The sequence below is a fragment of the Oenanthe melanoleuca genome, chromosome 12 (genome assembly GCF_029582105.1).
Source record: "Oenanthe melanoleuca isolate GR-GAL-2019-014 chromosome 12, OMel1.0, whole genome shotgun sequence".
Lineage (NCBI taxonomy): Eukaryota > Metazoa > Chordata > Aves > Passeriformes > Muscicapidae > Oenanthe > Oenanthe melanoleuca.
In genome coordinates, this window is record NC_079346.1 from 19,162,295 (window position 1) to 19,189,810 (window position 27,516).

At 49.3% G+C, this 27,516-nt stretch overlaps 1 protein-coding gene across 2 annotated transcripts in view; it reads right to left on the minus strand.

Moving 5' to 3' along the window:
• The window catches only part of IQSEC1 (IQ motif and Sec7 domain ArfGEF 1), a 272,134-nt gene extending 251,931 nt beyond the window's left edge, over nt 1-20,203 (minus strand). The window contains exons 1-2 of one of the 2 annotated variants that reach the window (XM_056501272.1): nt 20,113-20,203; nt 18,936-19,263 (exon numbers count right to left, since the gene is read on the minus strand). In XM_056501272.1, coding sequence (XP_056357247.1) covers nt 18,936-19,201 — 266 coding nt within the window. In that variant the 5' untranslated portion in view covers nt 19,202-19,263; nt 20,113-20,203. Of the gene's footprint in view, nt 1-18,935; nt 19,371-20,112 lie in introns of those variants that run through there. The other variant, XM_056501273.1, reaches the window with a different exon arrangement.
• Nucleotides 20,204-27,516: the final 7,313 nt, after the last annotated feature.

The window sequence follows — 27,516 nt, forward strand, 5'->3', positions numbered from 1 at the left end:
CCCTAAGCAGTTATCTTCACAGCTCTGAAAAAAATACAGAAGAGTTCTGAGGTCAGCCCCAGCTTTTGAGCATTTTACTCCCCAGAAAAGCCCCTCCAGCTGAGCAGCCTCAGTTTTCTACTTCAGAGTGTATTAAATTATTCAAACACCATCCCAATTTCAAAGGCAAAGTGGGCTCCTAAACACATTTCCTAGGCAAGAGTTAATAGTGGGTTATTTGCAAATGTCCACTGTGAGATTCCAGCACAGCTACACATTCTCCTACATCAAGGATAAACCCCTGCTCTGTTATCAACAAGCAATCCCCACTTCCCATCTGCAGCTCTTGCAAGTGACAGAAAAGTAAATCATGACACTACTCCTAAAATTCCAAGCAGAACTATGCATGCCTGTATGAAAAGCCCATTACTGCCAGGCCCTAAAATGTCCTTTTCATGCTTCTGTGTTGCATCCCAGAAATCTGGGAGTTTTGACTTCCTGTGCTTTCTGGAGAACACTGCTTTTGTCCTGAGGTCTTGGAGAAGGCTTCCAAATTTGGGTGATGAAGTTAAAATCGTGGGTGTGTAGTTAAATACAAGTGTGTGCTTTGACATGGTGAAGGGTTTTAGATTTGGGGTTTGTATAGTAAAAGGTATGGGGCAAGATGGAGGATTTGGGATGGTGGATTTTTTGGTGCCCATCCTCCTTCTTCATGGGTTTCACAGGTTGTAGCTTTTGGTTGGTCAGTCAGTGTCACACTGAGGGTCACAGGAATTTAGTTATAAAAGTATAAATAATACAGTGTTTAGCTTTAAGAGACCTTGTAGCAGTTGTGAACCAAGATCTGCTTCCACACTGCTGATCGACCCTGAGAATTCAGATAACACCCTGCAGCGTGCACTAATTACCTCAAGCATCAATTACCAGCCCAATAAAGCCATTTGCAAGGAGTGACAGTCAGGACTTGCTGGGACTTGATGTCATTCAGCATTATTAAATTTGAAATCCACCCTCATCCTGTGTTGTGCAAGCCAGACCATAGCTAAGCTGATTTAGCACGTCAGGTTACACTTCATGGCCCTGAAACACATGATCTGGAAACAGGAGGAGGGTCTATAAAAAGGCACATAAAAGCAGTTCATAATCTACCAGAACACACACAAGATAAGAAAAGAATCATTAGTTCAATATCAACACTGTTTTTCAAATTTACTGGGGTAAAAGAACTGTAATCTTTTCCAAATAAAACTAAGTCAACACCTACAAATAAAAGGTACTATATTTATTTTATCTCTTATTTATTCTCTTGCTCTACTCTGCATGGTTTTTATAATATGTTACACTTGTAAGGACACAGCCAAACCTGAGAAGAGGCATCAATGCATGACAATCTCAAAAAGTTTGGGAAAGATGATCCAAAGAACATGAGGGTAACCTTTGAAAACCAAGTTCACATCTAACAGAGTCAGAAGAAATGAAGAATTAGAACAAGGTGCCCTCACTTTACTTGTTTGGGCAAACAGATATTATTTGGCCCAGTGCTTGTATCAGCAGGAGTCTATAAAGAAAGTCCAGAATTTCAATACAGAAAGGTGATCCCTTCCTTACAGGCAGAAATAACAAGAACATCTGTTCCAGGTGTTTGAGGGAGGGGATAGCAAAGAAAACAGGAGTAACTGATGCCTGGAGGGGCCCTGGGACAGAGGCTGGACAGAGTTAAAGGAATAGAGCAGGGATTTATTAAAAGCCCTTCAAGGGATGCACCCTGGGCAGTACAAGAGCCTGGCTGTGGCTACACCCAAGATGGACTAAAGAACCATGAGTTCTCACACTTTTCTAAGTTGTGTTCCATTTCCATCTTGGGGTTCACTGTCCAATCCCAGCTCCAGGTTCTGCAGTCCCACCCTCCCAGATTCTCTCCCCAGTTTGCTGCTGTTTGCACTTTTTGGGGCTGAAGCTGCAGTTCTTGGTTCTGGGGCTGGAGAAGGATTGTTTTGTGTGGCTGAGCTGGGAGGAGAACTTGCTGACACTTCATATGAAGTTCAGAGTTATACAGTAAGGCAGCACAGAAAATATGAAAGCTAAATCTTCAGGCAGCACAACAACCTTGGTTAATTACTGACATTTAGAGCCAACCCTCAGCTGAAGGCAGAGCTGCTCCCCACCCCAGAAACTGAGCAGGTTTTCCAAAAGCCTCATCTTCCACTGGACAGAAAATCAGATTTAAAACAAAGCCTGGAGCCTGCTCCTGATCCTCTCCTCAGAACACACTTTCCAGCACTGGTGGCAGGAACACTTTAGTAGTTTCTGAACTGGGATTAAAAATACCAGAGAATGCTTTCCAAGCAAGACAAAACATTTAGTCACAGACACCTTTTAATTGCATTTCACATGGCATTTACAGTTGGGTTCTCTGAATCCCTTTTCTGGAGGGAGGAGAGGAAAGAGGGGGAAGTCCTGTGTTTTCCAGGGTGGCTGTTCTGGAAGGGTTTTCTTCCCTTTCCTACATAAAGAAGCAGCTTTCCATTAATCCAAGGAGCCAAAGCAGATGGCTCCAGCAAGCAGCACTGCTGCTATCAGCAGCTTCTCCACACCTATTCATGGAACCTGAATTTCAGCACCCTCTGGAGACGTGAAGGGCAGAACTCCTCAGAGATGGGCCAGGACTGAATCCCTGCATCCCCAGCAGCAGCAGGGAGGATGCACAGCACAGCTGCAAGTCAAACAAGCCACTCGTGGCTGCTCAGGAGTTCCACTGGCAGCTCCAGCAACAGAGGAAATGCAGACTCAGCATTTCATGGATGTCCTGGTGCTTTGTCAGCAGCACTGGCCATGAGAGCCCTGGCTAAACCTGCCACACTTCTTAGTGCTTCAGGTTGATCCATTTACTTAATTATAAACAAGAGATCAGACAGCAATTCATTTTGCTTTGTTGGGAGGTGGGGGGGTTTTAATTATTTTTTAAAGTAACAGCAAACTTTGTGTTATGCCCTTTTCTACTGCAGTGCTAAGATTTTTCTCAGAATAACCCAGTTGTGAATTTCCTTTAAATTCATTGTGTGATTTAAATGTTGTATAGTAGCAAAAAACTTCTGAATTAAAACAGCAGCTACCACAACTGCAGGTAGCTCCACTCAAGGAAAGTCTGTCCACTTGCTGGAGCTTACCAGATTTCAAAACAAGTACCATCAAAATTAAAGAAAACACAATTCAAGTAACACAGAGCTGCCTGAAATCACTGTAAATATCTGCAGTAAAGTGTTCTCCAAGAAAAATAAAACAAAACACCTTCAACTTGAAGTATTTCAATACCCAAAAGCAGAAGAAAATCCAGCTGGTGAATGGAATGTGGCTGCTGTGCAGGAAGACTGTTAAAGGCTTTCTAAGGTAAAACTGTATTTGGATAATTTCTGAAAAACCAAAGAACCAGTCCAATGGACTGTAGATATTACATTAAAATACACATTTTTTTTAATCAAAAACATGAATATCAACATGAAATCTCACTGTAGCTGATTTTTCACTGCCTCAACTCACAAGTTGTGCCAGATCACTCTTGTCTGCAAAGCTCTGATTTTTCTCCGTGTCCCAGCACAAAAAGGCAGCAGAGAAATGACTCCTTTTCCTCCTGCACAGCCAGAATTCCAATGAGGATGCTACCAGCTCAGTGAGAGGCACTCAGAACACCTAAAGCTCATTTTTCAGACTCACCTTGGCCCCCCCAGGCTGAATGAGCCTCCTCAGGCAGCACAGGGAGCGCAGAGGGAGGAGATGGGAAAAGGAATGCTCCTGGAAAATCTGGAGCAGGGAGAGGTGTCCAAGGCAGACACACCTGATTTCTTCCTTCCTCCCTGCTATATTTAGCACTCACTCAAACTGTGCAACCACCATGGAATATTTTGTTGGGTGAGGAAGGACAAAAGGATGGCAGTGGCTGTTTTGCCACGTTTGGTTGATGGAGGTAAAATAAAGCACAGGTTGTGAAAAGCCACCAGAATCTGAGATTTTTGGTAGGTTTGAGGGTTGTTTTTTTTGGGGGGGGGTTTTAGTTGGTTGTTTTTTTCATTGTGTTTATTGGCATTTTAAGAAAAACTAGCACATAAAGGGAAGGGAAGTTTCCCAAAGTATAAGCTATTGTCCACACTACTTTTATGAAGGGAAACAGGTTTTTTCTTGCTCTGAAAGCGAGTGAGTGAGCAGGGCTGGGTTTTCCAGTTGCCTTAAGCAAGGCTGCAGTGATGCATCCCTTCAGCTCGGTCTGCAGCATGAAAAATCACATTGTCAGAGGTGCAGAGCATAGCCTAGCCACCTCAGAAACAGCCTTCCCCCAGAGCCACCCCATGGCAAGCACTTACACAGAAACACCAGCATTAATAGTTAATGGGCTGGGGCTGTGCAGCTGCCTCTGCTGTTTGTAATCCTGTCCTGCCAACAGGAACCTTCAACATGGGCTTTGATGCTCAACACTGGATTACTGTCACATGTAAATAAAAATATCTGCAGCTCCGTGGGCAGTGAGACATGAAAAGAATCAGGCATTGGTGTCAAGTTTGAAAATAAATGTAAAGAACTTGCATCCCCAGGAAGGAAGTGAAAAGCCCAAAAGTACAAAATTGTCCTGTGAGGCCAAGCTAACAGATGGACCCCAAATATAAACTGCTGGCAGGTTAGGAAAGCTAAGCAAAGACTAAGTAAATCTGGGAGGGGTATCTAGTGTGCTCTCAGAGGAGCTAAGACAGCAGGAACCTTCCCAAGGGTTTTATTTCCAACTACAGCTGGACATGGAGCAGGGGCTCTGCTCCACAGTGAGGAAATCCCCAAGTGCACCTGGGTTGGCAGCAAGAGCCTTTCTATCAGAGAAGTCAGTGGAAAGAAATTCTCAACAGGAACAAAGTCACTTGCTCTCCAAATGCTGCAGAGCAAGGAGAGATCACAAATTAAGCAGATAAATAATTTAGTCTCCTACTCCTGTTTGGGAGTGCGTTATTTTGAGATGGGATTTTTTTAAACACTGAGGAATAACAGAATAACTTGCTTCTCTGTGCCAGAGCCTCCTCACCCTCCCAGCCAGGAATTCCTTCCCAATATCCCATCCATCCCTGCCCTCTGGCAGTGGAAGCCATTCCCTGTGTCCTGTCCCTCCATCCCTTGTCCCCAGTCCCTCTCCAGCTCTCCTGGAGCCCCTTTAGGCACTGGAAAGGGCTCTGAGCCCTCCCTGGAGCTTCTCCTCTCCAGGTGAGCACCCCCAGCTCTCCCAGCCTGTGTTCTTTACAAGAAGACTTTCAATTCAAAGGACAATTATCCCCCAGGAGGGCTGGAGCTGCAGAGCAGCAGTTCACGCATTCAGCTCTTCTCCACTCACACCTTCCCAAGTGCATGGGCAGAGCACCCCCACACTTTACATCAAACACAAAATTAGCCAAGAGCACTGACCAGCTTTGACAGCATCCCAAGCCCCCCAGTCCCCAGGCACTGCTGTTGGTTTTGGCTATTTCCCCATCCCAGACAATGCCATTACTGCAGCTCAGAAGTCTGACTCCTTTAAACAAACAGCTAAGTAGAGATTTGAGTTTCTCCATCTCTCAGAGACTGAGCACATGGAGATCAAGCCACTCCACACTGACATTGCTCTTCAGAAATGCTTAACTTAAAGAAAGATATTGTTGATTCTGACAAAGAATCCTAGTAAAGCTCACTTCCTGATCAGCTGGCAGAAAGCCTCAAGCAGCACACTTGAATCTTCCCTGTTACCTTCCCTGCCTTATAAAAAATACTCAAACTGGTGAAGGTAATTTTGTGCAGTGCAGAGCAGTTATTAAGGCAGATTTCTGGCAGAGGCCCATCCTTAGGGAAGGAGCAGATCTGCAGTAGCCAGGAGATCCCCACCAGCAGCAGTTTCTGCCTGAGTGGCACCTCCTGCCCAGTTCACTCTCCACCAGCCCTAACAATCACTGAGCAGAGAGGAATCCTGTGCTCAGTTGAGCAGGTGACAGAGATTTGAGCTGTTTTGTTGGCATTTCAGCATGATGGCTCACAAATGGGCTGTTTGTCTCTAAATGGTCGGGCTAGGTCCTTTGGTAGGAGTTTTAGAGGAAAGCTTGAAGGGTTTGGCTCAGAAGGCTTTGGGTGTTGAGCTTGTCCCAGGGGGAAAATGGAACCAGTTGTGATCACTGGTCAGTCTTCTGTGCACTGGAATCACCCCAAAATCACAGAGCATAGCACACCTGTTTCATGGCATTTACCATTACAACAGCAGGCTGCTGAACAGCCTCTTTACACCATCTATTCCTAAATAGAATACCAGAGCCTCAATCAATGCAATGCACAAAGACACCTGACATGAGCCAGACCCACACAGGCTGAATTATTAAACAGAGCTCTGGTGACCCTTGCCAGGCACCTTTGTAAAGTCAGGTAAGTGTGTTGGTGATGCCAAGGTGCATTTGCACTGTTAGCATGAGGGGCAGCATATTCCAAGTGAAATCATGTTAGCTGGAGAAGGACTCTTCATCTTGGTCTGAGATGTTTAATGAGAGGTCCTAAGAGTGCCCACAGCCCTGGGAGCCAAGTGAGGTCAAGGCAATAACAGGTTTTTCATGAGCAAGTGGAGGTGAAGATCATGGCTGATGTCAGCAAGTTCTGCTGATGTATCACATTACATAATAAGGGAAGCACATTCCTCAAGAAGTTACATAACTCTGCAATGTGTTTAAAAAAATTGTCCCTTCTTGCTTTCAGAGCAAGCAGCAGAGAGGACAGACAGCCCTCAGCCCTGGGTAGGAGATGCATTTGCTCAGGTCAGATGCATTTGGGTGGAGAAGTTGTTGGATGGGTGAAAAAAGGCAGGTGAGGTGGGGAAAAATAAAAATTAAAAAAATTTTTAAAAATCACTGCCAGTACATAAAAACACCCTGTAAGATGAGAGCCTGATATCTATTTTGAAGCTCCAACAGCAGCACCAGGCTCTCAGTGATGAGTTCCAGGACAGGCACATTTCTACCACCCTAAAGTTGTTACTATATTGAAGGAGAGTAGAGAGGGTAGGAAAAAACACCCAAACCACGATGTTTTCTCTGCTTTTCCAAGGATTTCTTGGTTTCCTCTAAGGTGTGAAGTCCCCCTGGAGTCTAAGCATTTTAGAAAAAATTGTTCAAGTCAAGGTACAAGACAATTTCTAAAAGCCCTGGTGTATTTGAGTAAGAGAAACCTGATTTCCATTGAGGAGGATTCCATTCTTTTTAGCCCAGAAGTGTCAGGAACAGCAGTGGTCACTGCCCATTTCAGCATCACTGGCACCTGAGCTCCAGCAAACAAGGGATCCTCATGTCCCACCCAAACATCCCCAAGGTGACACTGAGCCCCTGGGATGTCACTGAGCCCCTGGGACAGCCCCCAGCCCTGCCCAGGCCCCAGCACACCCCACAGGGGATGTGTTCTCACACACACCGAGCTGCTCCTGACCCATCTCTGCTCCCCAGGAACGTGAGCAGGGCCAAGGGGACACAGGGACACTCCAGAGAGCACAGCTGCAGTGACCCCTGCTCCTGGCAGCCATACCACGTTAATGCTGCACAGAACTGCCCTGCTGCAATGCCTGGGCACAACCAAAACCCCATTTAACCACGCTGCTCTGAAGAGACTTCAGCAAATCTCCTTTTCAGGATTTAATGCAAACCCTGTGCTGCTCAACACAGAATTCAGACCCAAGTCCAACCATTCTCCTTTTTAAGCACCAAAGGCCAGGAAATTTGTAAGGCACAAATTGGGAAAGGCAGCTGGAGAAAGTAGGAGCAGAAATTAATTTCCCTGCCTCCCTCCTTCAGTTCCCTGTCACCTGCACATCAGGCTCTGATTAAATATTAAACCAGCACTGAGGTGAGCTCCATCTACAGCAGGACATGGTCCCAGGAGCCTGGCAAGCTCCATCCACTAGAAACAAACATGGGCAGGGGGAACTCTTGACCTTTGAGTCAAGAGGTCTCTCCTCCCTTACCTGAAGTAGTTTTTATCACCTTTTTAGAATTCCCTAACAATGCAAGCCAGGAGCAGCTACTGAATTCCAGCCACAGTTTCACATCACTGCCTTCAAAGTTTTCCTCCCAAGCCATTTGGATAAAAGGTCACAGCTAAGTTCTTTCACTGCTGATTCTCCTCCCTTCCACGCCTGGCACTTTCATCCCCAGACACCTGACTGGCACAGCCACCAGCACAGCCCACCAGGCAGGGCAGTGCTCCCTGTCAGCCCAACTCTGTGCTAGCACCGCTGGCACAACCTCAGCAAACCTGAAATCAAGTCAGCTCTCTCCTTTCCTGAAAGGCAAAGCCATTGCCTCAACCCTTGACAACCTCAAGCACTCAAGAGGTGGTGGACTCAATTAAAAGCTTAAAATAGAACCAAGGCTGAAAGCTGAATATAGATTTTTACCTTATTCAAATCTAGCTGGTTCATTTGCATTAGATCCCAGCCCTCCCCTTGCACAGCAGGGCCTCACTCTTTGGGTCTCAATCAGGGAGACCAACACCAGGAAAGGCTGTGCTAAATGAAGAGGAAAATCCTCCAGGAAGGAGCCAAAGGAAGGGTCAGACATCCCCACTTTACCTTCCTGCAATTAGAGCCTGCTCACCTCCACGGTGTGACACACCCAAGTTACGTGCATCAATTAAGGATGAGACAACAGAGGCTATTTCTGCCTTTAAAAGGATCAGAGTGTTTGGTTTTAGCAGTGAATTTTACCAAGTGACACTGAGGGTTTGAGAATCCCCAGCCACAGTCCTGCCTGGGTGAAGCAGGAAGGCAGGCAGAAGGAACAGACTAAAGCAGATGTTCTTTGGAGTGCACACAGCTTCTCCAGCTCAAAACCAACATCTAACACTTCTGCCACGGGGCTACACACAAAGATGGAATGCAAGGAAAAGTCAAAATACAGCTATTCTCCACAACACAGAGCCATTAATCACAACTCCCAGTAGCAAATAAAACCCCCCAGGGGATATTCCCACTACTGTGAATTCCTTCTTTGCTGTCACTACAAGGACTTTCCACATAGACAGCCCAATCTGCTCACAAAGGACACCAGTGCACAGGCTGGAGAAAAGCAGCCTAAAACAGGACACACACAGCACACACACCCTGGTCGTGGTGCCACTGGAACCTGGCACTCAATCAAGAATTTAAAATAATGATCAGGGTGCTTTGGACTTGAATAACAAGGCTTAGATTTCCAGAGGAACACCTGCCTGACAAGGAAAGCATGAGGTGAGCAGAGCACATCAAGCAGAAGGTTTCTGACCAGCTCCTGCTCTGAACTCCTGCTGAAAGGAAGGTGAGGCAGCTGTGGAAGCAAGGATGAAGAAGAGGGATGGCTCAGGGCTCTGCAAACCCCCAGACCCCCAAACCCAGCACAAGGTCCCAGCTGCTGCAGGAGGGGAGCCCCATGTGCCCTGGGCAGGGCTGTCAGGGCAGCCACAACCCCTGCACTGCCCTGCACCTTCCCCTTCCCTGAGCACAAGTGCAGCCTGGCACCAGGGAGAGCATCCCCAGAGCACAGCTGGCAAACAGCAGCCCTGGGTGCACCAGAGGCTCTGTGTGTGCCTGTCCTACCAAGAAACCCTGCTCAAAGAACAGTGCTGCCAGCCACAGTCCATTACAAGTGGGTTTGCTTTCTTTTCGCTTGTCAAAAAACAAAGTAACACCTTAATTCTGGTGAAACATAACTTTCTAAATACAGAAAACCACACCAAGAGACCAACAGTGCAGATTGATGGGACCTGAACTGGAAGACAGTCATTTGTCTGCAATGACTCACATGCATCCCTGACATTTTGCTGCATTTCCAGGACCATTAATAGCACACAGAAGACAACCAAGTAAGATTTTATACTCCCCACGTGTGAGCAGAGAACCATGGAAAAGCAATGAACAAAATGTTGCTGCAATGAACTTCTGAAATTGAGGTAACCTGGGCCAGCCAAGCAAAGAGAAGTTGTGCCCACCTCACATTAAAGTATTTACTCATAATAAAGTGTCCCATCTCTTACCTGTGAGCAGCCCCAAGGAGTCACTGGGGTGTGCCCTGCTGAGCCCCAGTGTCCCTTTGGCCCTGAGGTCCCAGTGGCCGTGGCAGGGCATTCCATGGGTGCCACCAGCTGCTCCTGGACTCTCACCTGCAGGCAGCCAGGCTGCTGGTCCCCCATGAAGGGACCCCACAGCTGTGGGGGGATGAACTCAGACTACCAGCAGCTGCTCTGCTAACTGAAATGCAGTCACAACTTCCAAGAGATGATTCTTTGGTTACAAAAGAGCTTTGTGGCCTCAGCCCCCTCCTTGTCACAGGTCACATTTTCCCAACTCTTCCCTTTATCACTGACATTCCTATGGAAGCTTTTCTTGTTCTCCTTGACATCCCTGGCCAGATTTAACTCCACCAGGGCTTCAGATTCCCCAATATAATCCCTGTCTAAAGACAGTCTCCCTGTGCTCCCCCCACAGCTCCACCTTCCATGCCCAAAAGGAGCAATTAAAAGCTCCCAAGTCACCTGCAACCATTGTGAGCCAGGAGAAATCCAGCAAAGATGGAAAACCCTGACAAACACCAACTCCCAGCTGCATCCCAAACCCTGAGGAAGGCCAGGAGATTGCTTCCCCACCTTCCCCTGCTGCTTTCTTTGCCTCATTAAGAAGGAAGTGAATTCCCACTCAGTAAATCTGAATGACTGTGGTGCAGTTAGAGATGTATTACATGCATGTCTTTGTCTCCACTTGTGTTTGCTGGGGAAGTCTGACTAGAAATCTTATTAACATGCAAATAATGTATATTATATTTCAATCAGTTGCTATAGAGAGCTACTCAGTAGCAGCATTTTCCTTATCTAGCACAGCAGTGAGACTCCCTCAGTCTACACAGATCCCTCGCAGCAGAATAATTTCTTCCCTGAGAATATTTTAAAAGGGCACCACTTGAAAAGAAAGTTTCCCTCTGCACTTCAAGACAAAACGTAGCTCATGAGGAACCTTCAGCTGTGCTCAGCCTTTCCCACGTGTGAGGAGGTGCAGGAGCAGGGAGGTGTTGCCATTAGAAACAGGCTCCACGCTCCAGATGTGGGTTTGGAGCTGAGCAGAGCCAGCAGAGGGAGCACAGCCATGGGATGGGATGGGCATGGGATGAAGAATCCCCCAGGATCACAGCCCCACAGGACACAACAGAGGGGAGAAAAACCCGTGAGTCAGGGGCTCAGGTTCTGCTGGGGAAACTGCTCCATTCTGCAGCGTTTCACCCTCTTCAAATATTGTGGCCACTCTGCAGTAGATTCTGCTCTGGAGCCAGGCTGGGAGAGCTGGGGGTGCTCACCTGGAGAGCTCAGAGCCCCTTCCAGTGCCTAAAGGGGCTCCAGGAGAGCTGGAGAGGGACTGGGGACAAGGGATGGAGGGACAGGACACAGGGAATGGCTTCCCATTGCCAGAGGGCAGGGATGGATGGGACATTGGGAAGGAATTGTTCCCTAGCACAGGGTGCCCAGAGCAGCTGTGGCTGCCCCTGGATCCCTGGCAGTGCCCAAGGCCAGGCTGGACACTGGGGCTGGAGCACCTGGCACAGTGGGAGGTGTCCCTGCCATGGAATGGGATGATTTATGGTCCCTTCAAACCCAAACCAGTCTGGGATTCACTCCCTGATTTTAACACTATTAGTTTTTCCTGCCACAAACCACACAAACAAAATCATTAAACTCAAACAAGTTGGTTTAGAGCCACGAAGGCACCCAGGATTTTAAGAGGCTTGTTTGTCTCAAGCGTGTTGTTTAACACAACCATTTCTCACCCCAGTGTCTGAGCAGCCCATTAAGAGAAGATCATTAACTCTGACTTGCCCAGCTGTAAAAAAAAAAAATCAGCCCCCCTTGCTCCTTGTGCCAAGGGCAGAGAACAGGTCAGCAGGAGGGACTGAGGAAACACCTCCTGCTCCTGCCCCCAACCACAGGGCAGTGGCCACTAAGCAACAACTCCTACCCACATTTCTGAGCAGGAAAACCAGCATCTCTCCCACTGAGGCACAGTAGCTACAACAGTTACAATTCCAGTATTTTAGGAAATGCTATGAAGGATCTGGAGAGAACTCCTAGCAAGGAATATGGGGGAAAAGCAGCCAGGGGGAAAAGACAGGTACCAGCAGCCAGCAGGATGCACCATCACATCCTCCTGCTCACACCACGCTGCTCTGCTGCACCACAGCCTGCTCACACTGTCTCCATTTCCAATTCTACAATTCTGCTGAGAAAAACAGTGCAATTAGGCAGGGATACAGGCAGAAAGGAATTCTGACAACCTCACTCACGGGCTCACTGAGCTAAGATGAAAGGCAGGAGCACTGGCAGGTACAGCCTGAAAGTATCTGCAGGCTGCAAAACACCAAAAAAAAGGGGCAATTAACATAATAGAGAGGGTCTGAGTTGGAATGATGGGATCGAATTAGAATAATACAAGTGTGGGTTGCACATCAGGAATTACTTCTGACCTGCAAAATCCACTTACCTAAGCAGCTTCCCACTCACCTCCTTAGTGCCTGGCACGGGGTGACCTCCCTGCACCTGCACGCAGGAGCCTGGGGCAGAGCAGAGCTCAGAGAGCCAGCCCTGAGCTCCCCTGGCACAGGCTGCCTGACTGGGGCAGCTCTGCCAAACTGGGGATGGGAACCCCAGCTGAGCCCCAAAACTGGGGATGGGAACCCCAGCTGAGCCCCAAACTGGGGATGGGAACCCCAGCTGAGCCCCAAAACTGGGGATGGGAACCCCAGCTGAGCCCCAAACTGGGGATGGGAACCCCAGCTGAGCCCCAAACTGGGGACTGTAACCCCAGCTGAGCCCCCAAACTGGGGATGGGAACCCCAGCTGAGCCCCCAAACTGGGGATGGGAACCCCAGCTGAGCCATGAACTCCAGGGAAATTGAGAGCCCTGGGATGCTCCTGCACAGGAGCAGGGCCACCACAGTGAGCAGTGTCAAACAGGGGCTGCTCCTCCTGCCCTTTGGGGAGCCCTGGAGGAGCCCAGAGCTCTGCACAAACTCTGTGTCTGAAGGCCCCACTCACACTGCCCCCAGCACATCAACAGCCAGCTACTTCTGCTGGGTCTAAAAAAATCAAATTAAGCTTTTTGAGATGCTACTTGCAAGGAGGATTTAAGAATTTACTATTTCAATGTTAATAATTTAGTCCCCCATCAGTATGCTGTAGGAAAACACCTTGAAATGCCTGGCTCTCTTTCTTTCACAGCTTCTGTGATCTGCCCTCAAATCAGCTCTTCCTAAAGACACTTCTTTGGGTGTGCTGTATCTTGCTTCAGGTTTTCAAAAAAGCTGCAACTTTTTTTTTCTTTTTTGCCAGAACACACCTTCCCCAAGGACTGAAGGAGATTTGTCTTCCCAAGCAATAACCATGGCAAGAAGGCTGCAAGGTTCAGCAATGTCTGCTCTTCACCTCCTCCCAGAGGTTTGTCACTTGGAGTGGACAAAGCTCAGCAGCCCTCACCCAGCAGGAAGCCCAGGTCTTCAGAAGCAGCACTGACTTTTAGGGCTGAGCCCAAAGCCTGATGCACCATCCCAAACTTGGCAAGCTCTGAGCAGCCAAGGACAGACAGAGGTGCTGCACCGGAGCCTCCTCCCACAGGGGCCATCCTGCTCCTCTCCCTGCTGTGGTTTCTGATACAAACCAGCCCAGAGTGGCACTGCAGGCCCAGAGGGGCATTCCCTTGCCCTCCTGGATGGGGACACCAGCAGTGTCCTGCTGTGAGCCACACGTGTGCACAGAGCAGCAGCCCCAGAGCGGAGGGGATGCTCAGGCACACTCCTGTCATCACAGCAGCTCCTGGCGGCTCACCAGCCCCCAGGATCCATGCACACGGCCAGATCTTTTCCAAAAGTGCATCTCTGGAAGTGCTGCTCAGTTTCCTCGACAGTGAATTCATAAGGAAGGCCATCAAAGCACCAGTGAGCACGAAAATGTGCTTTGTTCTTAAAGTTCAGAGCACAACTCCAAAGCTGGGAAGCTCAAAAGCTGTGTTCTGTGTAAAAAGCTTCATCAGAGCAGGATCCCAGATCCAGTCTGTCCTGGTAATTCTTTAAGACTGCTCTGCTCTAAGTGGGACATATTTACTTCAAGGTTTGAAACCATCTTTAAAGCTGTTGTGTTACAGGATGGGTGATTTTCTGCTACACTGGTTTTTCTATCCCAAAACACTCTGTATTCCTGCTGTTCCCTTTCTGGACCATGTTCTCCCTCCCCTCTCTGACTTCCCAGGAACTTTATTGATACCAGCACTCTGCTCTGTCATCACTGTGCTCCTGGCACCCCCTCCCTGCCCTGGTTCATTGATTACACAGCACACATCAGTTTTCAAGTGAATTTGTCTCTAGGTGTTATCATTTAGCTTCACGTTTAGCAGATATTAAGTACAAGAATTTGCCAGCATTTCAGAGATCCAAAATAATTTATCTGAATTTAGTTAGCAAGTTCACATCTTCTTACACATCTTCACACTATTGATTTCCTGCAGCCTGCCAGCACCACAAATGCCTGTTCTAAGGGATGCTCACCCCTATGCTAATGTCCAAATCACACTAATGATCCCAAAATGAGGGTTTCAAGAGCAAAAGCATTCCCTTCAGTGTGAAACCCTCACTCTCAGGCCTCAGCAGTCCCACCATTCCAGTTATGGACTGAAAATGAAGTGAACAGGGTTCTTTTAAGTTACTTGAAGGTGCAAGATTCTGCCCAAAGCTGGAATTACACCATCCCTACCTGCTGCAGGGCTGACAGGACACACAGCACCCTGCAGGAATAACCTGCTCATCCTGGACACCACGTGTGCTTTGCACTCCTCAGGAGCAGATGAACACAGAGGTGCATCCTCTGCGAAGAGCTGCACTGGCACTGCAGACTCCCAGCCACACATCACACTTCCCCGCAGCCGCTGGGGAAACAGGACCCCAGAGCAGCGCTTCACCTCCATCCCTGCTGCCAGGGAGGCACAGACGGGCCAGCAGAGCCCACTCCAGCAGAGGCTGGGCACCTCCAGCCCAGCACAGCAAACAAAAACAAGCTGCTGCTCGAGCGCGGCGCAGGCAGGGAAGCGGGATTTACGTCATTTGCACGGTCTGTCTCAGCACAGCGCATCTCTGGAGCAGGAGGGAGGGGAGCAGCTCTGCTGGTCTGCACTGTGCAGTGTGTGGCTGTGCTGGCTGTGCAGGGCAGCCCAGCGCCGGCAGCGACAGGCCAAGTCACAAGCTCGCTTTATGTAGGGCACACCGCAGCCTTCACATGTGACTGTCACCAGCGCAACAACTTCAGCTCCCCCTGCTCCCAGCACACCTCACCCAGACCCACAGCATCTCCCCGGCACTCTGGGCTGTCCTGCAGCTCCAACCCGTGCCCCAGAGAACAGAACCAGCCCTAGATGCATTCAAAAATAAACCAGCAGAGTCAGAGCTGCAGCAACAGCCCCTTCAGACTGCTCTGTCTGAGCTGACAGCTCTGCTCTCCCTCCTGCTCCTCCTCTCAGCACGCACTTTCTCCGTGGAAGAGCAGCACAGTTTTTAACTTGATTAGGATAAGCACAAACATCCCTCCCTAAGCTGCGAGGGGTCAGCGTTGAATTCCCAGCCACACAAAACTATCCTTGTGTAGATGTGAGAAAATGCAGTGCATCTGGGTTTGCACCCCAAAAAAAGTGCATTATTGAATTACACCGAGGAGCTGAGCTCTAGAGGCTCCCACTGCTTCCCAAACATTCAATGAAATGGATTCACTCAAAATTAGTCATGCAACTCAGAGTTAAACACCTTAATGAGTTAAACACCTATTGTTATCTTCCTTATGCTGATTCATCACATCCAACAAAGCCTCCTAATCAACTATTCTCAATTCACCGGTGCATTTTAATGGTGATCTGCCCTCAGCAATTCATTGTAAAATTAGTGAGTCTGCCCCCAGACCTTTTCTGGTCTGTCCTTGTAGGATAAGGAGCACACCTGCACCTGCTCACCTGGCCCTCTGCTCCTCCCTCCCTTCTTCCATCAGCAACTGACACAAAATAAACTTCTTTTCCCACTCTGGGACTTTCTGTAAGTGCATAAACCAGATTGTTTTAATTTTTTTTATATACATTTTATATACTTATCATTGCACTGAGTTTCTTTCTTCCAGAAGTCTATCTCAGGGCTCATTAACAGTTCCCCTCCTCACAAGCTACAGAATTTCTACAACTACCCCAGCTTTTCCAAATTGTTTAAGCAGTCTTCACCTCCATATTCCTTCCTTTGTAAGAACTGTAAACTTTTTGGACTTGTGGGGATTTTGTTGTTTTGGTTGTTAGATTTCTTTACTGTCTTTTATTAAGTATCAGACCTAACCACAACCATGTTATCTCGTGTAACTTTTCCATGCTCCCATTTGTAAAAGTGAACCACATCTGGCAATACAGAACCCCTGTGAGGGAGCCACAGCCACCTCACACATGGAGCTGCTGCAGGGCAGGAGTCTAAGCAGTTCAGAAAAACTGTTCAAGTCAAGGTACAAGGCAACTTCTAAAATCCCTGGTGTATTTCAGTGACAGAAACCTGGATTCCATTAAAAAGGATTCCATTCTTTTTAGCTCTGAAGTACAGAAGTGTCAGGAACAGCAGTGGTCACTGCCCATTTCAGCATCACTGGCACCTGAGCTCCAACAAACAAGGGATCCTCATGTTCTCCCAAACATCCTCAAGGTGAATGGGACAACTGGCCCTGAGGAAACTGAGGCTGAGCTTCTGAAAGCAAAGCTCCAGACCCCTGGAACCTGCAGGTTGGGCTGGCAGGGAGCTGAGGGACCTGTGGGACTGAGAGAAGTCTTTAAAACATGCGTATTAGTCTCTATTTTCCAAGCTGGAGACATCCTCCATCTTTTGTATCCAGCTAGAGAATGAAGTGATGCCATGAGTGGCTCCTGTCCTGCTCCTGGACACTGTGGGGGCTCAGCCCCTGTGCCAGGGCCACAGGAGGAACCTAGCCAGCCAGCCAGGCAGAGATGAAGGGGCTCCCTCCCTCCAAGGGAAGAGAGTTTTGGGGAGCAGAGGGGACACCAGGACTGCTCAGATGAAGGTGGCCCTGGAGCTGTGGCTCCCCAGGCAGGCACGTGGGCCAAGGGCCCAGCCAGATGCACAGGGCTGGCTCCCAGCTTCCCCATTAAGCCCCCAGGCTATGCCTCAAAGCAATACAACTCTGCCATAAATATCCCAGATTAATTCTGATCCCAGCATCAAATCCACTTAAGAGACTTAAAAGCCTCCGAGTCCCCAGAGCTGCCTGCCCAAGGAGGGCTCTGCAAATGAGTCCTGGGCTGCAGAGAAGAAATTTTATTAAACAAGGCAAGCCATTTGTACAATTTTTGGTAATGTCATTTGCAAGAGACAAATGGGACAAGATAGCTGAGTTGACATCTTGTACTACAAGCACCGCCACAGAAATCCTTGGGTGCTGGACATGGATACACAGGATAGGATTAGTGTAAATATTCCATGTTTTCTGGAAACAGCTCTTTCTCCTTAAGGGATTGATTGATTGATTGATTGATTGATTGATTGACTGATTGACTGATTGATAACTGACACCATGCTCTCCAGTTTATTAAAGGAGCTATTTACTTTTACTTTGTTTATGAAACAGCCAAAAAAGCCTAAAGTGATTACCCCAGCACCACAGGGAAAAAACCCCTTGTTAACACTGACAGCAAGAAGGGCGCTGGGGAGGCAGAACCCCTTCCCTTCCCTTCCCTTCACACTACCCTGGCCAGGAGCAAGGCTTGGGAACAGGAGCAGGCAAAGGGGACACTGAGTGACCCTCCTGAAGCCTCCGCAGCAGCACTCTGAGAAAGCGCTGCTGCTCTGGAGCACCAGCAGCCCGGCTCGGAGCGCAGCAGCAGCAGCAGCAGCGCTTCCACCCCGCCGGCGGGAGCTCCCGGGATATCCCTGCCCGACACCGCTCTCCGCGCGGAGATGCGGCCGAGCCAGCGGTGCCTCCCGCAGCGGGACGGGCATCCCGGGCATCGCGGGCATCCCGGCACGGCCCGGGCTCGCCCTCCCGCAGGCGATGCCGTATCCAGCATCCCGCATCCCGGGGGATGGTGGCGGCCGGGAGCCGCCGCGTCTGTTTTTGTAAACCTAAGGAATTCGCAGCGGATCACAAACAGCCCATTGTGCTGTGTCAAGCAGCGAAGTGGGCTCGTAATCCCATGCATGCTTTTCCCACTCCACTCCGGGAAAGCCAAGCCTTAAATACTTTTCCAGAAGTGAAAACACGCCGGGAAAGCGCCGACATCAGTTCTCGCTATTCCCGAATCCCCGCTGCTTCGGAACCGCGCAACTAAGCGGCTTTCCCAGCGCTGGGGAAACGCAGACGATTAATTACAGCTTAGAGAGGCTGGAACAGACGCGGCGGCCGCGAGCGAAGGCGGCCCGAACGGGGCGAGCGGGCGCTGGCCCGGGCCAGCCCGCCGGTGGCGAGCGGCCAATGTTTACTGACCCCTGGCCGGGTCACTCTCGATAGCGAACGGAGCATCCCCCGGGGGCGAGCGGCTCCCCAGGCCGGGTGGCCCCGGTCCGGCAGCGACCACGCTCCGGGGAGCGGGGCAGGGCTCGCAGCGCCCCGTTAGGGCATCCCCGGGGCGGCGGTGGCCGCAGGGACACGGCGGGCGGGGAGCCCCACTGGAAACCCCCCGGGAGCCCGGCCGGGGAGCGAGGGAGACACGGGCACAGCACGGGCTGGGGACAGAGGGACAGAGGCCGGGCCGCCCCTCCGCACCCCATCGCTGTCCCCCGGGCACAGCCCGCAGGGAGTCCCGCCGCTGCCGGCTTCGGGAGGGGAAAGGGAAGGGAAACCCCGCTAGGGAAACCCTCCTGGCGAAAAAAGGGCAAAGAAAAGCGGGCAGCGCTTACTTCTCGTGCCTGGCGTTCTCCTGGATGGCGCTCAGCACCCCCGGGGGCGCGGGGAGGACGCCCTGCTGGAGCCGGCATGTGGCCAGGTGCCGGTGATGCTCGTCCTGCAGGCAGGCATTTTCGTGGTACAACTTGGCCACTTGCTGCTCCAGCTCGTCTATCCTCCGTTTCTGCTTCTCCAGCAGCTCCTGCTGCGTCTCGATAATCTTGTTCAGCTCCTTCAGGTACTCGGCCGCCTTGCTGGGGTTCTCGGCGGGGCTCTCCATGGCCGCCCCGCACCTCCGCGGCGCGGGGGGGGCAGGCTCCGGCCAGCGTGCTCCGCCGGCAACTTAAGCGAGAGGGGAGCAATAAATAGCCCGGCGGCGAGCGGCGCCCCGCGTCCCTGCTAGAGCCGCGGCTGCCCGGGCGGGCGGCGGCCCCGCGCCGCCATTGCTGCCGCTCGGCCCCGCCGCCCGGCGAGGGCAGCGCCGCCCGGGAGCGGGGAGCCGGAGAGCCGGGGAGCCCGGGGAGCCCAGAGAGCCCGGGGAGCCCGGAGAGCCCGGGGAGCCCAGAGAGCCCGGGGAGCCGGAGAGCCCGCAGCCGCCCGGGCCCCGCCGCTGGCGCACGGCGCTGTCCCCGTCCCGCCCTGCCCGCCGCAGCCCGGCCCCGCTGCGCTCCGAGCCGGGCACGGACACGGACACGGACACGGGCACGGGCAGGGGCGCGGGCCGGGCCCGCCGCTCCCCGCCTCCCCCGCCGCCGCCGGGATGCGCTCAAGTCACGGCGGCCGCTCCTCCGGGGGGCGGCGGGGGCTCGGCCAGCGCCCCATCCGCGCACCGCATCCCCGGCTCTGCATCCCGTGCTTGCATCCCATCCCAGCATCCCATTCCCGCATCCCGTCTCCGCGTCCCATCCCTGCGTCCCGTCCCAGCGCCCCGTGCCCGCGGCCCATCCCCGTGGGCTCCGTCCCGGTTCCCCGCGGCGGGGAGCGCCCGGGAGAGGTGCGGAGCGCTCTGGGGAGCGGGGCCCGGGGCGGCGCGGGGAGCAGCGCGCTGTGCGCGGCGGCGGGCGGGGACCCGGCCCGCGGACCGGAGCTGGCCCTGCCACAGCCGGGGTGGCCCCCCGAGCCCCAGCAGCTCGCCCCAAGTCAGGCGGCTGAGCCCTCCGCCTCTCCCGTCAGCATCCCTGGCGTTAAAACCTCTGTTAGTGGATCGCTGCTTCCCGCTAAGGCTGCATCAAGCCAAGAAAAGTTGCTGAGGTTTTGGGTCCTGTATCATCCCACGTGTGTGTTGGGAATGCTTGTGAGAACTGGGAGTAGGAAAGGGAAACGGCGAGATACTGCAGGAAGAAGATAGGAAGCTGAAGACATGCTGTTCTCCTCCCTTCCTCTTTACGTCTCTTTTTTTCTTCCCCCCCCCCTGATTTTTCTATGTTCTCTCCACCTTGCCACTTTTCAAGTTTCCAAATAATAAAATTTTCTTAGAGGGTTTGTTCTGCTGTCACTGACGTCCCGACCCTGTTGGTGGAGTCAGCTCTTTCTCGCCTTTGCTTCAGGAGAGGGGCGCGGGGCCCCGGCTGCTTTTGGGCTCCGCGTTTTGCCCGTCTGTGCCCGCAGCTTCGGGAACGGAGCTCCGGGCACTGAATGCCTGCCCCAGCTTCTCCCTCTGCCTCTCGCAGTCACCAGGGGCAAAGGGGGCGTGAGGGGAGGGGGCAGCCACAGCCAGACCCGTCTGGCAGTTTCCAGGGGCATCCTGGCTTTAGGCAGAAATAAGTTACGGGCAAAACTCTTACTTTTGCTGGAACACCAGTGCAGCGAGGAGCTGTTGTGACTGTGGAGGGGACTGAAGCATGAAAGACTAATTTCCAGTCCTAGTGGGGATCCTGACTTCACAGACACGTCTTTAGCCGCTCTCTGAAGTGACCAAGCCTCCTTCCCAGGAACTTAATTAGTATTTTGCATTAGAGTTCTTGAAAATACTTTTTTTCCCCGCATACTCTTCGTTCAGAGTGTATTTGCTAAAGTGCAGTTTACTCTGCTCTGTGTGGAAAGAAAGGCTTATCACGGTATCTCACCGAGGCACCTGCACAGTAGCAGGCAGCCAGAGTATTTGTCAGGGGTTAAATCAATAAATAAAGCAAGTGAACTTGCTTCTTACATGCGAAATAAAATGCCAAGTAAGACACTCAAACCTCATTAAAGGATGTGCAGACAGTAAAAGCTTATTGAGCATTTCACAGCAAGGACAGTGGGAGGGGAGCAGCACAGCTCCTGCAGCGAGGGTCTGTTTGAAACTCCCCTTTTAGGCAGAAATCCCCCAGTTTCGGGACCCGTGCGAGCTGCCGAGGGAGGCAGGAGCCGCCTTTGGGGTGAGTTTCCTTCCTTTTGCCTCCTGCAGGGAAAAGCCTCCATTCCTCAGGGGGAGCTGAGCCTCCCAGCGCGATGGGTGAGCAAACCAAACCTCGGGGAGCCCTCTCCACAGCAAACCGTGAATCAGCCTGAAAAACACCTTGAACCTCCGGCATGCCCTGGGGTGGGCACCCGGAGCCTGCACCTGTGCTCTGGGTGTTGCTCTCAGCACTGAGAGAGGAGGACTCTGTGTCCCGGGGATCGTCCCTGCCCCTCCAAAAGCCTGCACGCTCCAGCAGGCTCCCTGAATGAGCAAGGAGAGGTAAACCTCCAAGATAAGCATATTCATAGAATCGATAATATATTCAATCTCTGTCTGTGAAGACACAGATTGTAAAAGCAGACCCAGCTTGTTCAGATTTGCTCAGTTAGAAAATTAAGTGACATCAAGCCTAACCTTTTAAAATATGAAAATCACCAAAATAGCATTCTTATTACTTGCTAACATCCCACCTCAGACTGTCCCTTTCCATAAGCTACGCAGCACATGGTTGATTCTTGCCTGGGAAAGTGCCAGGGAAGATTTAAATATGAAAGGGAATGTTGCTCATTCAGTAAGTAGGATTCTCTTACTCATTTATTATTGGCAAGAGATAAATCACAGAGAGGTTGGGGCTGGAAGGGACCTCTGGAGGTCATCCAGTCCAACTTCCCTGCTAAAGTACCCCATTACCCTTGGAAATACCTTACAGTGTCTCGAGTTTTGGTGTTTTCTGGCAAATCAAAACCCTGGAGAGGATCCTTTTTGAGCTTTCAGAGTCTGGTCCAGACTCAGAGTCACATCCTGGTGCTCACAGCTCGTGTGATGCCCACCAGAGATCAGGCACAGTCCTGCTCCCTGAGCCTGCCAGAGTTTGGACAAGGCTCTCAGGGGTGCACAGGGGGATTTGGGGTGTCTGTGCAGGGCCAGGGCTTGGCCTGGGTGATCCCTGAGGATCATCCTGTCTGTGTTTGCCTGTCCTGTTCTGAGAGCCTGGCTCATGCACTGGCTGCCTGACTCTGGGGGCTTGTCAGAGTTACATTTATTTTCTGTGCAGAGGCCGAGCATGAAATGTCACTGTTTCAGAAATGGTTTGGTGTGGCTAATAATGCCATGGGTGAGCAAACAGCTGAAATAATTTTTTTTTCAAAGGAAGATAAGACTAGGAAAGAGCCTGTGGTACATATTTTTCTATATAAAATTAATTAGGTCAGTGCAATATATAAAAACAAGGATCCAGAAGTCACGCAGTGATTTGTGCTCAATCTTAACTCTGCCTCCATCTCTCTCTCTTAAAATTCCCTTCGAAGCCACTTCTTTCTTGGTTGCCTTTCTCTCTTAGTTCCCACCCAGCCCCTTGAAATCTCTGCCTCACTTCTTGGTTCTGCTGCTGTGTTTAGACACTAAGGAATTTTATCCTGCTATTCAAGTTTATCCTGTTGTTAGAATTTATATGTAGGTCACAGAACTCACAAATGGGTTGGGTTTGGTTGGGTTGGAACCCACCCAGTGCCACCCCTGCCATGGCAGGGACACCTTCCCCTGTCCCAGGTGCTCCAGCCCCAGTGTCCAGCCTGGCCTTGGGCATTGCCAGAGATCCAGGGGCAGCCACAGCTGCTCTGGGAACCTGTGCCAGGGGTTCCACCCTCCCAGCAGTGCCTGCTCCTCTCCAGTGATTCAGCTGGATCATACCAGGAAAACAACATTCTGTAGGGCACATTTGCTGCACTCTTTCCTGGGGGAAAGAAGGAAATAGGAATCCCATTGCTGACCAGGACCATGGCCCCATAAGCCAATAATGTGAGATGAGACCTGGCTGAGGTATTAAATGAGAAAAAGGAGAAAGCACAGCCATAAAGACCTGAAATCTTTCAGGAACTGTGATGTTCTTGCCTTTTTTTCCCTCTCCTGGTTAATCATAACCCACTTTTAAGACCTGACATCTTATTTCTCTCAGCATTTTTTTTATTTCTGCTTAAAGGCATGAAACTTCCTCATGCCTTTTCCTACCACAAATCTTTTTCATTATAATCTCTTGTGAAATACCATCATATTACACTTTTTTCTTTGTTTAATGTAGTGTATTTAGACTTGATCTATGCACCTCAACCCCTCCTCTAAAAAGGGAGAACACCTGACCCACTCCTGGCTCGCTGCACCCCACACTGCCTGTCTGGCTCTGATGGCACTTGGAGAATGAGGCTGTTCTTACCCTGACCAGCTCCCAAAGGATCTGAAATACCCTAAGCTAAGCAGGGTGAAATTGCAGGCCATATTTTAAGGCATCTCCACAAGGCAGTAGAAAGTTCAATTTTAATTTTCTGAGTCCGGTCCGGAGCGATCATTACTGTTTGTAGGAATTGCCTTTTGATTTATGAAAGAAATGATAAATTGGCTCCTCCAGGTTCCCTAGCTGAATCTGGAGGTTTGCCTGCAAAGTGTGGTCCAGCACTAATCCATCCAAGTGTGCAACTTTAGCCATTTAAGCCTTCATTCTAATGAGCCTGTCATAAAAGATTTCCTTTGTGCTTTTGTTGGTTTCTGTGATTTCTGCTTCTCTGTCTTGTTTGGGTAAGTGATATCAGGGAATGCTAGCAGGCAAAACCCAAATGTGTCCTCATGTGCAGAGTCCTTGGGAAAGGACTGTGTCCTTGTGTCCTGGAAAATAAAAAGCACAGTTAATACAAGGTATCAGGCAACTCCAACATGGAAGTGATAATTTAACAGGGATAAATAATACTGATATCAATATATCTCTAACAAAAAAGGGACAAATTAGCAAGGAATACTTTGCTTCTTTGGGGAAGGAGGAAGATGCAGTGCTGGGTTTTATGGGAATGGGTGTGCTGGCCACAGAGCTGGATGTCCTTGGGGAGGGGGGAGTGGCAGTGACACCAAGGGCAGGGCTCAGGGTGCTGGGGACCCAGCTGGTCCTCTGGGGCTCTGCAGGGAGAAATCAAACCAGAACAGCACGAATTTTGCTGTGAAAGTGGGAAGTAATTTTATAGAAGGGACTAAATGGAACTCATGACTCTAATTTAGCAATAAATGAAATGAAATTTGGAGTATGGTGTTAATTAAATAGGTTATCTTATAAATGGTGCAGAAATTTTTTTCATGGTGCTCATGTTGAGATCGAAGCCAAACCAGAGTTGGAATCAAGGACACCTTTAATTAACACATCATATTTGAAGTTGTGGGATAATCTGTGACTGAAGGAGAAGAATTCCTGCTGTGGTACCAAGTACCTGGGGCAAGAGCAGAAAAATGCCAGAAGAAAACACTTCCCATCTGATAAAGAGGAAAAGCACAGGGACAAAAACCACAACCTTGGCATTGGGGTAGGAATGTCAGTACTGAGAGAGGAAAGGAACAAACAAACCCCTCCCAAGATGAGAGCTTCAGGAACTCCCTGAGAGTGAGGAGAAGTAACAGTGCTAGAATAAATGATTCCATGTCTCACCACCACTTGTGGTTCCATGATTTCATTGCTGTGGGCTGCTTTTGGGAGCTCATGAAGCAGCAACATTTCAAATAGCAGCATTTCAGTAGGAAATAAAAACCCAAGCCAAAGCTTTCATCAAGTCATTTTTTGATAAAAACTTAATAAGAAAATTTGCTTATGGAAAACTGTTGGAGGCTTTTGTGTGTTTTTTGTTGGGTTTTAAAACATCATTTAAATAATTAATTACCTAGGCTGCCAGGGTCAAATTCGCCCACTCTTTTCCATTTTAAGATGTTTTATTCCATTTTGATTCCATACATTTCCATTCTAATATTTTTTCTGTGCTTTAATTGGTCAGAGTCAGTTTTTCCATGCTTACCATATCCATGCTTAGACTGAATTATCTTGGCAAATTTCAGCAAACTCTGCTTTTCAGAATAAGATTATGAGGAAACATGAAAATCAGATCATATTCTGTTCTTTTTTAAACATCCATGGGAACAGAAATTAGAGAAAGGTCAGACTAAGCAACGGTGATAAAGTACAAAGTCCTCAGAAATATGGATTTGTTTTCATAGAATCATAGGATATTTCAGAGAATATCCTGAGCTGGGAGAGATCCACCAGGGTCATCCAAGCCAGCACTCCCACCCTGTGCATCCCTTAGAGCTTTGTCCAAGTTCTCTTGCCACAGGCATTTCAAGTTGGACACCTCCACTGGTGAAAAACAAGGATTTTTATCATTAATTTGTTCTCTTTTCAGATCTGTACCTGGCATGATGCTTCCAAGAATGGCAGGAACAAAAAGTCACTTGGATGGCACAGTAATATTTTTTACATTAGGAAAATAATTCTGCCCTCCAAGAGAGGTTTAAATTAAAAAAGAAAAAAAAAAAAAGTGAGACATCCTGAAAAATCATAATTCCAGTATGTGTGCTGTTCATTCCATCTGAATCCAATGGATAAAATCACAGTTTGAAAGCAGGGCACACCATACTGTGTTTATCATCAACAAAACCTGAAGGAAAAATATTCTGTTTTACTCATTTCAGAACAATTGCAGCAGCCCACAAATCCTGCAGGCTGGGGCTCCCCTCTTTTCCTGCACCCAGACCACCTTTCATGGATATATTCCTGTGGTTTGAGGGGGATGTGGAGCATTTCACCTGCTTTTCCCACTTGTGCAGCACCCCCAGGACAGCTGCACTATCTGCTGATAGATCAGCACACGAAAATAAAACCTTCAGTCTATCACAGCAGGCAGAAGAAGGCAGTGTTAGTTCAGGCAATCATTACCTAAGAGGCATGAGCCAATAAAGCTGTGCTGTGATTAAAGGGGTATATTTTTGATCCTGTGGTCATTAAGGTATATTTGTGCCAGGTTTGCTCTGACTCACTCTATTTCACCAGTCTGCAGTTGTTCAGGTTTCCACCACATCCTTTTTTTCTTGAGAGAAACCAGTAATATATCACTCTATGTATAGATATACACATGTGTGAAGAGAAGGAGAAATAACATTTCATTTGTACAAAAGGAGGAAAAATCACCCCCCAGCTTTATCACTGACAACAGCTGAGGGAAATTTAAGTTCTTTCATTTTATTTGCAGCAAGGCTTAAAAATAGATCTGCAAATTCAGACTGGAAACTCTTCTATCCTTTTCCAAAAAAGAAAAGCACATCACAAAATGGACAAATCAATTCCAATTGCTTCTTGCCCAAAGAAACAGCACTAAGCCTCAAGGTGTCTTAGGTAAAGATTCCAAATCAGGAAATAAAAAGCTGAACAAGAAAACGCTGAGGTCAGGCAGGATCAACCTTTCCTTATCCCCTTTTTCATCCCCTTTTTCATCCCTTCTCTTTCATGCTGCTGGGAAGCACATGGAGGGGATGAGAGCTGCTGGGCTGGATCACCAGGAACAGTCTGTATTTACAATTTCAGCCTGTGTTTGCAATTTCAATTTACAATTTCTGCATTTACAATTTCAAATTTGTATTTACAATTTCAGCCCGTGTTTGCAGTTTCAATTTACAATTTCTGCATTTACAATTTCAAATTTGTATTTACAATTTCAGCCTGCATTCACAATTTCAATTTACAATTTCTGCATTTGCAATTAAAAATTTCTATTTACAATTTCAGCCTGTGTTCGCAATTTTAGTTTACAATTTCTGCATTTACAATTTCAAATCCGTATTTACAATGTCAGCCTGCATTCACAATTTCAATTCATATTTTCAAATTTGTATGTACAATTTCAGTGTTCATTCACCATTCCAGATCTGTATTTACAACCCCTGATTTCTGTATTTACAGTTTCAGCCTGGGAGCCTCAGCAGGTCCCTTGGGGCTGACCTGGGCTGCAGCTCCAGCCTCCCTCCCTGTGCTGCACTGCCTTGGGGAGCCCCAGAGCCACAGAGCTCTGCTCAGCCTGGGGAGGCTGAAAGGTACCACGCTGATTTCTGCCCAAGCTTAGGTGAAAAAATGTGTTTGCCACTTGGAGATTGCCAAATCTTCCCTTTTTTCTGTCTTGCAGAAGCCAGGACAGTGAGCAGCAGGGGACCCAGCCCCAGGGGATGCTGTCCCTGTGGAGTAGGTGGCTTTTGTTGCACGTCTCCTGTTTCTATTAAAAGCTCACTATTAAAGTGCTCACACAGACATGGTGCAGCCCCAGCCTCCAGGGGCTTGGTCCTACAAACAGAGCTCTTGCTGAGTCAAACTTCCACTTGGGTCAGGATTCCTAAAACACTGATCCCACTCTCCTTAGAGA